Genomic DNA, 14632 nt, shown 5'->3' on the forward strand with positions numbered 1-14632 from the left:
TAATGCACTTTAATTGATGACCATACAAGTCACGACAACATGTGAACAATTACGAACTCGAAGAAAAAGGCAACTTACATTATTGTTTGCCTTTGAAAATTAACAAAACACTATTTTTGCAATTATTATTATTTTCAGTTCACAACAAATAAACATTATTAACTTTTACCATGTTGTTTACATCCAATCCTCTAATTAAGAGCAAGTCAAGAGCAACATTAAATGATGATGGTTCAAAAAACCGTTCAAGTTTCGGGCCGAAATTTATTTTCTGAAAATAAAAGAACAAGTAATTGTGTTGGGACAGGTTGAGTTTTAACGATAACTTTTTTTTCAAATTCATCAGATGGGCAATGACAAGGACTGGACTTAAAATATTAATTCGTATATAAACCTTGCTAAAAACATAAACCTATTTTTGTCAGAACACACGGGCAACCATTTGCTACTTTAAACACTCAAAACGGCAAAAGTTTTATTCAGCTGTTATAGCACTGAGATTATCCATGTAATATGCTCCAAAGATCAAAAACTCATTCCAACGGTGGCACGTCGGGATTGTCCACAAGGTTTTCACTCAACGGTTTCTCCTCCCGCTTTTTGCCGAGCGGTTTAGAGCCAAGAGGAGGAACAGTCACCTCGCCTTTTTCCTTCACAATATTGCCTATGTATACTGTCTTTCTAGCGGACTCGTCAACCTCAAGTTTCTCCATGTTTTTTCTGCAAATTAATGTATCAGCAAATAATGACAAATTTGAAGTTAATGTTTTTGCAAATTACGTTAAAGGTCGAAGCTAGCTATAAGAATATAAATGCATTTGAATTAAGCATTTACACAAATGTTTTAAACATTGTAACATTCTGTTCCCAAAGAAAACTGGAATTTACATTGAAATTTAGATAATACAAGAACGGGTATGAACTTTAGTTTCGATTCATAGCATAACAGTCGACAAGAGGAAAAGAGTTGACATTTCTATGGCAATTCATCCTCTACATAAATAATAACCAACTCGACTATAAGTGCGTACCGGTTTGTTTTAGTTTTCGTTTCATTGTCTTCGTTTTCCTTGTTGTTATTGCTGGTCTTTGCCGGTTTTGGTGAGGATTTGACAATCTGCTTTGCCTGTATCAGAAATGAATAGTAAAGATCTTATTTTAAGTTATCTCAATGATCATAAATTCTTTACCAAAATGTATTAAGTATCAACTAATGGCTACAAATCCTTTTTAATGTTTATATATGGCTAGAAAAAAACATAATTAAACTTGTAGAATATAAAAATATAGTAAAATAATCATGATTGTTTATATACGGTGCATGAAAGATAAAATGTGTTTGATATATGGACACATATTCTCAAAACCAATTATATATTTTACTATTCAAATGCTTAATATTTACCATGCCGTTAAGTTAATTTATTTAATACATACAAGTAGATATCTGACTCGAATACGTAGGTTTTTTTTTTAAATACAAAATTCAAGATTGAATTTCTATATTTCAAACTATATGATCATTTTCCATATGCACTTGCATGAAAAAAAGGAAAACAATTTACGCCATAAATAAACGTCATAATGACATCATGATGGAATATGTATGTTTGTTTAGTTCCACATTATTCAATATTCATATTCCAAATTAATACATAATTTGTTTCGTTGGTGTCTTGCTGTTTTTTATGAAGTATGCGTGTTTTAAATAAATGGAATCCAACGCTCTACATGAATGTTGTGTCCTGGTTGGTTGTATTGCAAATTCGCAATCGTAGATTATGCAAAAAGTATTCCACACGCCCCGCGATCTCAAGAGAAGTATAACGTCACACAATCAACTCATGCAATACAACCAACCCGAGCACTACATTCATGTTTTATTCGTTACTTATACAATAGGTTAAGATGTAACAACGAAAACAATTTCTTATTGGTATGAAACAGTGTTTGCAATCAGTTACTTGTGATTGAAATGCTTTTTATCATATTTATTAAAACGTTTAAACAACGTTATTGTATATTACAGTTGAGACTAGAACCATAACGTATGCAAAAGAAATCAAACCTTTGGCATGGTAACAGGCAAGTGTCCTGTGATGAGGGATCTTTGACAAGAGCTTGAATCAGCGTTCACCTCCTGTTCTAAACACAACTGGAAGGTCTGCAATAAAGATGCATTTATTAACTCATTTTCAAATATTTTATTTTAAATAAGTTCTTGAAATATAAAACTACATCAATTGTACACGAATGTATATACCCATCTAGTACCTATGCAAGAAATACTCTGTATGTAGCATGCTTGTATGGGTATTTGTTGTATTAAACTTTTAAAAAATAACGTTTTTTTTCAAATCCGAACAAAATATACAGGAATTAAAAAATAAAAATGACTTTTTTGTTTACAAATATTTTAATGTTAGTCCGTTTTTCTTCCTTTAATTGGAAACGATTTGGCAGGCTTGCTATACATATCTGACAAGTAAAATAGATATGTCATTATGTTCAGTGTATCAATTACCTTTCCCTTTGTTGTTATCCGTATATAATTCGGCTGAACATCAACATCTATCATACTGGTATCTAAATACCTAGAACATAAATATAAAACATATCAAAAAACAGTGGCGGCTCAAAAAATTCATATCACCTGTAGTGAACTCCGTCTTTTTTTGAGGACAGATACTATAAGTGATGATTTATAAACTCTGCCAAATATAACAAAAGAAGCGACAGAGTGGAGGTTTCGTCGCTGCTTTTCTGATGATGACATTGATCTGTTTGACAAAAACCGTCATTTGGTCAGAGAAAACAAGTATATTAATCGTGAAGGAATCTTTATCCTTGAAGGCTTTACTAGCTTATTTGTTCAATATACTTTATGAATAATTCATTCATCATGGTGACAAAAAAAGGTCGAATGGGGCATTGGAAATTTTTAGCTGAGAACCCAAGACCTCCGGACCTCCCGAATCGGTTTGCACATTTTAAGGAACATAACCCTTGTCAAAAAATAACCCACTTTCATACCAAAACACACTTAAACCAACATAAAACTGTGTTTTTTTCTGAGTTTTCTTAGTGGAAGTTGGTTTTTGCTAATAAAAGTGAGTTTTATCTGCGCTAAACTGTGCTTAACTGCGTTTAAAGTTGGTTATTTTAAGAAGATGTGTGTTTAAGCGAGTTTTTTTCTGTAAGAAGTCGGTTTTTTGTGTGTCAAAAGTGAGCCTTTTTATTTATGAGTTGGTTTATGTGTGTTTAAGTGTGTCTTTTTAATTTATAAGCAAGTCTTTTACAACAGAAGTTGGTCTTTTTTGAAACAAAAATGGGTTTAAGTTGGTCTTTTTGTTAATAAGTTGAGAGCTGCAACGAGGCTTAAAGACTCACTTTAACACACTTTTCAACAAGTTGGTCTTTTGTTTATTAATATAACTCATCAATGAAACGATAATTCTTCAACTGGGTCTTTGTTTGATGTTTATAGCCATAAATAATACAAGTCAATTTTAAAGGGGCTTTTTTTACAGCTTGTTTGCCATTGTCCTTATTGTACATTTGTGTGCTCCCCATAATTTTTAGGGAATATTGGATGAAAATGGCTCTGTCAGAACATCACAGGTTCACAGATGGACAACAAGTATCACTGACAAAAACTATAACAATGGTCAATATTAGTTTCATACATGAAAATGAAAGAGTTTGTGTTTCACTTTGATTTTTTCTTTATGTTTGTTTTTATTATAAACAATATCTTATGAATGTTTTATGTCTTAATTTTTTTTATTTTTTATCTTATATGATTGTTTATATTTGTTTAAAACAGTATTTACTTGTTAATCGGCATATTTAAATAATTATGGTATTGAAAACATTTGTTGGAAATAATCTATTTATTTGTGTACATAAGTAATGCAAGATTTTGATATTTTCATACGATACCATCATATCCATTTTCTTAATTTGCAAGAAAATCATAAAATGCCAAACATGATCTGTGTTACATAAACTGTCAACAATATAACAAGGCAATACCTAAAAACACCCTTATTTCACACCACTAACAATAAACAGATAACAATCTGTCAGGCATTCAGAGCTCAACAGGGTTATCTAGGGGTAGATAAGGCTACTGATGGGGTTTGCCTAGAGAAAAGGCTGAGTGGAATTAGATATGAGGCTTTTGATTGGCTAGGAAGAAAACAACAACTTTTGAAAAACAAGCTGGTGTCAGCAATTGAATATTGAGCTAAATTTAATTCAGCAACATTAATATAAAGAAGTGAAAGACGTATAATGGTGAAATTCTGTCAGCATGAAGTATTGTGTGATGCAAACAATGTGTTTTTACTGCAATGTGGAAATCAACAATAAGTTGGTTCGAAAGGAGGTTGAACTGCCTGTTGTTGTTTTTTTTTGGAACACTGAAAAACAGTTTTAACAGGTTTGTATTGTCATTTCTTCATCCCTTTTATTATTAAGTTTATTGAATTAATTATGATCATTATCATATTTATGTATTTTTACTAGGAAATGTAAATGGATAAGTTATTGTATTGCAATTTAAAGGAAAAACAACACAATTTGAAGCAAAAATAGATAAACTTACACATGAAAAAGTGTAAATGTTGTGTACAGTGAATAATTTTGGTTGTGTTTCATGGTTATTGTCATCTTAAATTTTACTTATAGCTATTTCTGGCTATTACTGAACGGATTTCTTTCCCTCATACTTGATTAGATGTTATATATTTTAATTTTGAAGGTTAAACTCGTGCCACAAGGCAAAATTGACATTGATGGGAAGATCCTTTGGAAAGAATGTGCATCATCGCCTGCCTGATGTATGGACTTTTATACCTGGTTTTTACCCTGCACGAGCTGGCAAACTTGAGGGGAACAAGAGGGAAAACCTCGCCATGTCCTTGACCAAGAAAGCTCTATTTGTTGAGAGGTAAACTATACAGGTTATTGCATTTACAATGCCACCAGACCACACAGCCAAATGAGACCACGCATCTTGGTACATTTTCAAACTGCATTTTCTACCAAACGCAATTTCTTTTAATAATTGATGAAAAGTGCTAAGTCACGTGATCACGGGATTAAAATTTCAAAAATAAACTAACAAAAACAACAAGCAAATAACTTATATTTATTATTATTAAAGCAACAAGATTACCATAACAGCAATATTTCATAGTTAAGTGGAACGAAAGCATAACCAATCAACATGTTTGAAGAATGCCTTGCCCTTTTGAAAGTGATATGGTATTAATCCTTTGTAGATCAACTGGCGTAAGAGATGCTCAAGAGGAGAAGGACACAAGCAGCATCAATGGTACATGTCGCTCCAGCGCCTGCTTTCCAGGTCTCTCTACCAGCTGCTTTCCAGGTCCCTCCACCCGCCAAGATCAGGTCTAGGTCCCTGCACTGGCTGCTGTCCAGGTCCCCTAGCAGTCAAGGTCTCTCCAGTGGCTGCTGTGCAGGTCCCAACACCCGTCAAGGTCCCTCCATACGCTGAAATCCAGGTTCCTCATTCCACTGCAGTTCAGGTACCTCCAACAGCTGAGATCCAGGTCTCTGCAGCAGCTGCGGTCTAAAAACTCCACCCACAGTGGTCCACTGCGGTCAACCTTTTGCTTTAAAATCTTCCATAAATGTCTATTATTGTATAATTTATTGTAAAAATAATCTGTTTGTATTAATTTGCAGTGTACTATTTTTGTCATATAAACATAATTATACTACACCTACTTTCTTAAAAAAAAATCACTAAAACACTGTTAAAACCCACAAAAATCAACTTACCCAAACCCACAAATTTTTTCACTGCGAAAAAAACTTAGAAAGGCGTGCTTTCAGCTCACTTTTAGCTCACTTAAAAACCCCTGTTTAGCCTGCTTATAGCTCACATAAAAAACACACTTTTTACCCACTTAAAACCAACTCCACAGACAGAAGTTGGTCTAAGCATGTTTAAAAAACCTCAAAAAACCAACTTGTAGAAAATCATACTCACTTTAAACCCACTTAAGATGATTAAAAAACCCACTATGTTAGTTTCAAGCGAGTCAAACCAAGATTTAACTCAGAAAAAACCAAGTCGGTAAGCTAAAAAAAACCCAGTCGGTAAGCTAAAAGCGTGTCTGAAAAACCTGCTTTTAGCACAGTGCAAATACCGCAGAGTTAAACACAGCTGCCTGAAGAAAACTCACTTTAAACCCACTTAAGACGGTTAAAAAACCCACTATGTTGGCTTTAAGCGAGTTAAACCAAGATTCAACTCAAATAAAACCAAGTCGGTAGGCAAAAAGTGTGTTTAAAAGACTCGCTTTTAGCTCGGTGCCAATACCGCAGGGTTAAACCCAGTTTAAAACTGTGTTATAACCGGATTTTGCTCACTTTTTTGACAAGGGAAATGCTAGTAGTTCTCATTTTTCTTTACTCAAGTTAGTAAACGTTATACATTCAAGCTGGAGATATTGTCTCATAAAATATTCTGGCTTTCCTATTTTGAAACAAATTTAAAATTGAAATAGTGCATGAAATAGAATACTTTTAACTCGGATAATGACTTTTTTGTGTGACTGCGTTATGCTTATATTATTAATGGTTTTGTGGACACTAGTTAAACAATGTTATAGCTACCTATTAGATCATATTAATTTATATATAAAACACAATTATTACCCACGTTGGAAATCCACGCCAAAACATTCACAGTATTTATCTATACAAAGTCTATGAATGGCAGAAAATGTTTGGATGATGCTCAAAAATGCATTTGCTCAACGAGTAATTAAAGGCTGGTCAGAGGACTTATTGCTATGACATTAAAACGAAATGAAAATAATATTAATTTGGACGAAACGCGAAATATAAAAGGCATATGTATTACATGATCACGTGCTGGGAAGTATTAGGAACATGCACTATAGGCGATCCCATTATTTCGTCTTATTGTAAGTAATAATTACGTATAAATGGTTTGTTTATTTATATGTATAAGACGTTTTTGATAATATTTAAGTGCTAATAAATATGCTAAATTCGGTGCAGCTTTATTGATAACAGGCTATTTATAGCCTTCAACACTCAGAGTTTGGAACCCCATGCAAAATACAGAACACATTTTGACACTGGTACCCAAATAATACATTTCAAAAACAAATATATGAGAACTTTTTAGAATATATGTGCTTTCAGATTGTATTTACAAAATACATGTGATAAATGAATATAGTTTGCGCGCGTTTATGGGAAATACAAATGTAGAATACAGTTTAATTCATGAAGCAATAGTCGCATGTTAAATGTCGCTTATCTTAAGTAAAGAATGATTCATTTTGGTTTAACATACACTTATACGATTGAAATAGCAAACCATTTAACGTTGTTGAAATGATAACTAAATACATTATACTACAGATTTTATAAATATAAAGTACGAAACATCGTGTTAGTGTACATAAAATGGGAATAACAGCATTTATATATTAATGAATAATACAATTTTTTTGGTGTTCAATACATTAACAAAGCCGTACAGAAAACAAGTGCAGTCGCAGAACCATTAAAGAAACGATACTTTTGTATGAATACAATACTGGATATTTATAATAAAGCGTGGAAATATATGTGTCTCTCTGTGTGCATTTGCGAGCTTATATGAAATTCAACCTCTTTTTTCATTGGCTAAAAGAAAAGTCGCATGCGACATAGATAAGACGTGAACTCACGTACGTTCTGCATATTTATCAAGTCCCATTTTAGGATGTTGCAATACAAACCAATTTAATTAGATTAAAAAAGTAATATCCCAACCGAAATTCAGTTTGGTGTACCACATATAATACGGAAAACGTGTCACTTTTATAAATCAATACCACTGCACATAGCTTAAGTTTTGAAAAACAGATTACAGTATTATTTTAAGTTCTGTAAGTCCTGAGACACACACATTTATTTAAAACAAAAACAGTTTAAGGCCATAATCTATCTTGTAATACTTATAATTAAAATTACTGTGAGAACCGATGCGTTAATATGTGTGTTCCTAAATAAACAAGGGTTGAAGGGAGAGCTTTGAAATGCGATAACCCCCTTTTTAAATCAAACAATAGAGAAGTCAAATGCGGCACTGGGGAAATAGCTTTGATAACCCAAGACCTCCGGACCTCCCCAACTATGTTATGTGACAGACATATATATATAGCATATGATTATTGAAACAAACAGTACGCAGGTTTGCTGGGAAACGATATTGCTGAATACAATTCAATGCCTAAAGAATAGTCAAAATCAAATTATCGCTAAGCTTATCTTAAAAATAATCCATGTCATTTTGTATAAATTTATAGAAATAAAATTAGCGACATGCTTACAAAAAATATGTAGAACACGATTTAACATTCATGATTTTCTTCACAACACTCATTCAAAAAAGATAAAATAGCAAACACCTATAAATAGCTTAATTATAGTTTGGAATCCCATAAATAGGCTATTATCAGTAAAACTATTTTAAGTGTCAATATCAATAATAAATCTTTATTTTTTTTAATTACGTCTGAAAGCTTAATCGCATGTCAATTAAAGCAGTTGTATATTGTAGAAGAAATGAAGAATTGAAAGTGCCCATCCTATTATATGTACAGTTATTTTATTTTCAGTGATACTGTAGAGCTAATGTAGCTCAGTGGTATAGTTACTGTAATTGAGATCCTGGGTTTGGTGCTATCTTTGACAACAGGGCCATTGTTTTGACATATCTTGCTACTGAAGTCTATATAAAATGTTTCATATCAACACAGGAATGATGCCAACTTTTCCTGCTGGTTCCATAAGGCTCTAAGATAATGTTGAACTTCAAAAGCCCAGTTTACTAAATCATGGGTACAAACAACAAGAGCATCGCATAACGGGTGCCACGCTTGGCTGCGTGTGCAGTTTTTAATAAATATAAAGCTTGTCAGATTATTTTTTTAGAGGTCACAGTGACCTTCACATTTGACCTAGTGACCCAAAAATGGGTGTGGCATGTAGAACTCATCAAGGTGCAGCTACATGTGAAGTTTCAAAGTTGTAGGTTGAAGCACTTTGATTAAAGAGCCAATGTTCAAAACCTTAACAAAATGTAAAAGTTTTAGCACGACGCGGACGGCGGACGGCGGACGACGAGCTGGCTATGACAATACCTCGGGTTTTCTCCGAAAACAGCCGAGCTAATAATTCATAGTCTGCTCAAATACCTGGAAGTTAAATACTAGGAAGCATAAGACCCGCGTCATGCGAAAATACTATATGCAGTCAGCCTGGATCCAGATCATCCATTGCATCCACGCAGTCTGGTCAGGAGCTACCCTGTCATTTATAACGTAACACAAGGTATAGTGGTATTATAAGCAGAAAGGTTAGTTCCTGACCTGACTAAACTGATACACAAGCTGTTCGAGATCTATGTTGGCCACGTGCGGCCTTTAACACATTTTCTCATGATGCAGTTTAAACAAGGCTATTGCAAGGCAATATATGTCCCCTATCAGCTCCACCATTGTCAGAAATTCCAATATTGTCAGAATTTTTTATTTATTATATTTGTTGCCATAGCAACCAGGATTTTTGACGTAGGAACAAAATCAAATGACGTGCATAATGTCCATATTGCCATCTATCCATGTTTCAAGTTTCATGACAAAATATTAAGAACTTTTAAAGTTATCGTAGGATCCAGAAAAAACACCTTTTTCAGCAGTATTTCTAGTCAATTTGTTGCCATAGGAACCAGAATGTATGACGTAGGAACAACATGAAATGACATGCATACTGTCTATATTACCATCTATCCATGTTTCAAGTTTCATGAAAAAATATGAAGAACTTTCAAAGTTATCGCAGGATCAAGAAAAAAAACACAATTTTCAGCAGTATTTCTAGTATATTTGTTGCCATAGCAACCAGAATTTTTGACGTAAGAACAAAATAAAATGACGTGCATAATGTCCATATTGCCATCTATCCATGTTTCAAGTTTCATGAAAAAATATGAATAACTTTTAAAGTTATCGCAGGATCCAGAAAAAACACCAATTTCAGCAGTATTTCTAGTCTATTTGTTGCCATAGCAACCATAATTTTTGACGTAGGAACAACATGAAATGATGTGCATAATGTCCTTATTGCCATCTATCCATGTTTCGAGTTTCATTGAAAAATATAATTTTTTTAAAGTTATCACAGGATCCAGAAAAGTGTGACAGATTGACTGACGGACACACAGAGCGCAAACCATAAGTCCCCTCCGGTGAAACCGGTAGGGGACAATAAGCTAGATTGCATACTTGTAGCATTGGTAATCCAAAAAGTAGGAGTTCCCTGTTTCATCTTCAGTCAACTTGAAGTTGATTCTGTAAAAAATGGAAATCTGCAGTATTGGCATAGCGTGCTTTTAAAATAATTCAATTTTAAAGGCTATTACAAATAATTTAAATCGATGTCTGGCAATGTTTTAGATGCTTTTTCTTGTTATGGATCCATCATTTTTTTCTATTTACACCAACAGGGAAAATAAAATGACATAAACAAAACTTCGAAAACACACAATTTGATAAATGTGTGTAAATATAAATTGAAAACTTGGGTTCATTGACATTCAATGGACGGCCTTCGTCTGCAAACAGTCGTCGGGGAGGCTTTGGAGGGTTTTTAGTGCTCTGAAACAATAAACACTCATACATAAATAAATCTATTGATAATACATGTGATACATTTACATTGAAATGTTTCAGAATATAGCTATTAAATACCAACCACATAAAAGTTTAATTGACTTGAGCAAAATACCATAATTATATTAGCATAAAAACTTCTATTGAAACCAGTGCCATATTAGCACTGTAGAGGTCCATATGATGTGAAACTGTTGGGGCCCACGCCCCCGACCACTAGTTTACTTAGTGCCTACTAGAACGCCCATTTCCCAGTTGATTTCACTTGTTTAAATAAGCCTTCCAGTGCCAAGGCTGGCAAGGTAGAAAATGTGACAATATCTTTTAAAAGGTCACTATAATACCGAAATACGGCAGAATGATTATTTCATTCAGAAATTAAGAAAACAGTCACTTAAGTCTCTATATTTACGTACTTAACTATTTATCCAGAAAAAAATATGAAACTTAAAAAACGATCTATGATAGGTAGTTAATGTTCATTCCGTAAACATTCTTTTGAGATGGTCTTATGGGGCCACTCAATGTCGCGGGCCAACAGGTAGTTGCCTCATCTGCCTAATGGGTAATCCAGAACTGATTGAAACTAATTGTTTGTTCTATAAAACTATTGGAGCTTTATCCGTTTGCAGCTTGTAATAAATCGCTATACAGGTTTTCAACTGTATTGAAATCAAAGCATCAGTTTTCAACCGGTAATAAAATCGCAAGACCAGTTTAAGTCAAAAGAGTCTCAGTCGGCCACAAAAATTCTACACAATTCAGTTCACAAACTGTATCAAGGCTAACAGTCTATCTTTGGGGGCAGCAACACAATAGTTTTTCGTGTAATTACATAAAGATTGTAGTATGTGTAAAGAAGTGATCAAAATAACCCATTTATGCCTAGCGTCTAGAAAAAATGCCTTGGCAAACAGTGGAGACCCTGGTGAGACGCTGCATGATGCGGCGTCTCATCAGGGTCTGTGCTGTTTGCTTAAAGGATTTTATGTACTAGACATCCCTAATTTTGGAAATGAAATTATCAAATTAAGAAGGATGGGAGAGTCCACTAGGCATAAATGGGTTAAACCAGAGTTATAGATAATGTTTGACCCATAGGGTTAAATACCCCCACTTTTCAAAGCAAGGGGGTAAATGGTCAAAATTTGCCTTGCTTGAAGGGTAATTTGCTAAAAGTAAAACAAGAATATAGCCGGGGTACAGACACACTTCTTTAATAATATTAAACACAAACACCATTTACTATGTGTATTCATTCATAGTAGTATGTTTCTTAAAGTGTTCTTTTTTAACTGTCCTTGGTTTATAGGCCCATGAGCCACGGAAAACTTTTTGCCAACTTTCAACTGTTGTTTTAGTGGCGTTTAAGCGTGTCATTTTTTATTTGAAAACAGAGGAAATTAAATCAATCAGTATTAGCAGTACAATGATTTTAGTCGATACAATTTTCGCCGTATAAAAAAGAATCAATTTTACTTTTTTGAGAAGTAATTTGTTTTGGCTTCGAGGAAGCCATGCTGACCTCTTCATGTTAATTAACACATACGCACTTGTCTGTTAAAAAATCAATACTAAATTTACCATGCCTCTAGGTGATACAGAGTATACATACCGACTGGTTAAATATTTCTACAATCCAGCGCACAATTTAGCTCTAATTTTTACGATAACCAGTCTCATATTTTGGCGAAAGACAATCAGCTGTTTATATTTTTTGTTTACGTTGTACGCAGATAAGTTACATCATTTGCGTAAGTCCAGATTGGCTTGCATAAATGTACGCACGGAAATGATAAATTGAGCGTATCTCGATATTCCAATGCGTATATTACGCTGATACGCAGCTTATCTAGAACGCTGGTTAAACAACAAAAGGGGGTAATTACTCTCGTTTCCTGGCTCTGTCTTTCTGCTTCTCAAGTTTCTTGTGGGCCTTCAATCGCTCCTCTGGACTAAACACAGACTTGGTGTCCCAGAACCTGATAATAAGAAAAAATCCATATGAGTCTTGCTCTGGGAGAAACATGGCTTAATGCCTATGCAAAAAGAGTTGTTCCAGATTAGCCGGTGTAGTGCATATAGGCTTATCATGGACCTCACTTTCCGCCCAGACTGGATTTTGGCTGAGAAAGGACTACATTTAAACGAAACATACCATTGACGCGGAAAGTATTGTCCCTGATTTTGTTGTGCAAAGTGCACTGGCTAATTTGGGACAACACTTTGTGTTCAAGTATTTAGCCTGTTTCTAAAGAGTGTGGCTCATATAAGACATTCTTCTAGACAGAACAGACAGAAGTAATTTTTATTATATTGATTATCAATGTGTCTTACTCGTTGTCCTTTTTTAAAATTCTTCCTCTGCCTCCTCTGTTTGTTACTTGGCACGTTTTTCTTTATCTCTGAAAAAAATTGAACTAATCAATTGATGATTTTATTTTATGAATATGTATTACATTCTTTTACAGTTTACATCAAGCATGACATTTTATGATTTACAATCTTTCTATGAGCCCTCGCACTGGGAAAACAGGGTTTCAGGCATGTGTGTTAAGTGTCGCCCCAGATTGACCTGCGCCACTCCACACAGGCTAAGCAGGCACAAACACTTTCCTCCCAGACTGGATTTTTCTTTAGGAGAAACTTTCTTAACGCAAATAATTCCACAGACGCCGAAAGTTTCATTTTTTCTCAAATAAGCCTGTGTGGACTGCACAATCTAATCTGGGACGGCACATTGCACACGTGCATTCAGCGAAATTTTCCCTGAGTGCGACCTCATGTACCTAATAACCTTAATACGGCCTCAAGAAAACATGTCACGCCAAAATATCTGTCAGAAACAACACTTACTCTGCATTTATATCAGTGTACCAGGTGCCGTCAAAGCCTGGCTTTCTTCTCGGCCTCTGCCTTTGCAGCTTCCTTCTATTGATCTTCCTTCGCTAATTATATTATTGCCTCCTCTCTCTCCTTATCCTGGTAAAGCGATAACAATACTTAGTTTATTATGATATTGACCAAGAGGCCTATAGGCCCATTGTCGCTCACCTTAGACTTAGGAGGTGCTGAACTGGATTTGCAACTTTCGTGATATTTCCGAAACCATTTTGGAACTTTCTTAGATATCGTAAGAACAAATGTTTCTGAACCAGTTAATAAATATTTAAGAAAACAATGCAACTTAACAATGCTCAATATAGCTGAATAAGGAAATTGCATCCCTATTGCGTTTACAATATTTTACTACAGCCATAAAAGTAAATTAACTTCTCTCCTGTTAACGATGTTTTCAACAATTTGCAAACTAAGCAGAAATATCATGAAAATAAGTAAACCCCACTTTGGAAGGGAAGCAATGTTGACCCAAATGACCATTATTTGAACAAATTTATAGGACCACTTTACAATGTTATATGCTAAAAAACAAAATTCTGGTCTAGCAGCATTTCAGATAAAAACAACAGCACCGCCTTGCGGGTGCAGACCGCTCATCGTTTTCTTTTAAAGGTGAAGGGACCTATATAAATTTCAATAACACGGAGGGAGGGGGTGGGAGTGAGGGGGGTCCTAGTGTGGGTGTGGATATTTATTACACCATCTTCCAAAAATGCAAAAAAAATGAGGGGAGATTCTTGGTGGGATGGTTTGACGGTATTTTCAAAATAAAATAATACAAAAACATTTGTGACTTTTATAACCATTGTTATCAAAAAAATCTTTATTGGGGGGGGATGGTGGTGGGGGGGTGGGAAATAGAGATAGGTGTGGTGGTCATTTATTGGATGAGCTTTCAGAAACAAGATTGGGGGGGGTTTCGGGGGCGTGGGGGATGTTTGGGTGAAGTCGTTTGTGGGTTTGTGAGGTAAGAGTTGTTTTTGTCAAAGTATCAATCAAAT

General features: G+C 34.5%; 2 protein-coding genes across 2 annotated transcripts in view; both read right to left on the reverse strand.

Moving 5' to 3' along the window:
* On the reverse strand, nt 1–12712 carry LOC127873755 (dynein axonemal assembly factor 11-like). The gene is made up of 6 exons (XM_052417713.1): nt 12620–12712; nt 10344–10715; nt 2525–2594; nt 2069–2164; nt 1032–1126; nt 1–720 (listed from the first exon to the last, which is right to left on the reverse strand). The coding sequence occupies exons 2-6, from the start codon at nt 10439–10441 to the stop codon at nt 534–536; spliced, it is 546 nt and encodes a 181-aa protein (XP_052273673.1). The 5' UTR covers nt 10442–10715; nt 12620–12712; the 3' UTR covers nt 1–533.
* Nucleotides 12616–14632, reverse strand: part of LOC127872145 (putative nuclease HARBI1) — a 16996-nt gene continuing 14979 nt past the window's right edge. Inside the window, exon 3 of the mRNA XM_052415473.1 lies at nt 12616–12712. Coding sequence (XP_052271433.1) covers nt 12616–12712 — 97 coding nt within the window. The remainder of the gene's footprint in view (nt 12713–14632) is intronic.

Source organism: Dreissena polymorpha, chromosome 3 (genome assembly GCF_020536995.1).
Source record: "Dreissena polymorpha isolate Duluth1 chromosome 3, UMN_Dpol_1.0, whole genome shotgun sequence".
NCBI lineage: Eukaryota > Metazoa > Mollusca > Bivalvia > Myida > Dreissenidae > Dreissena > Dreissena polymorpha.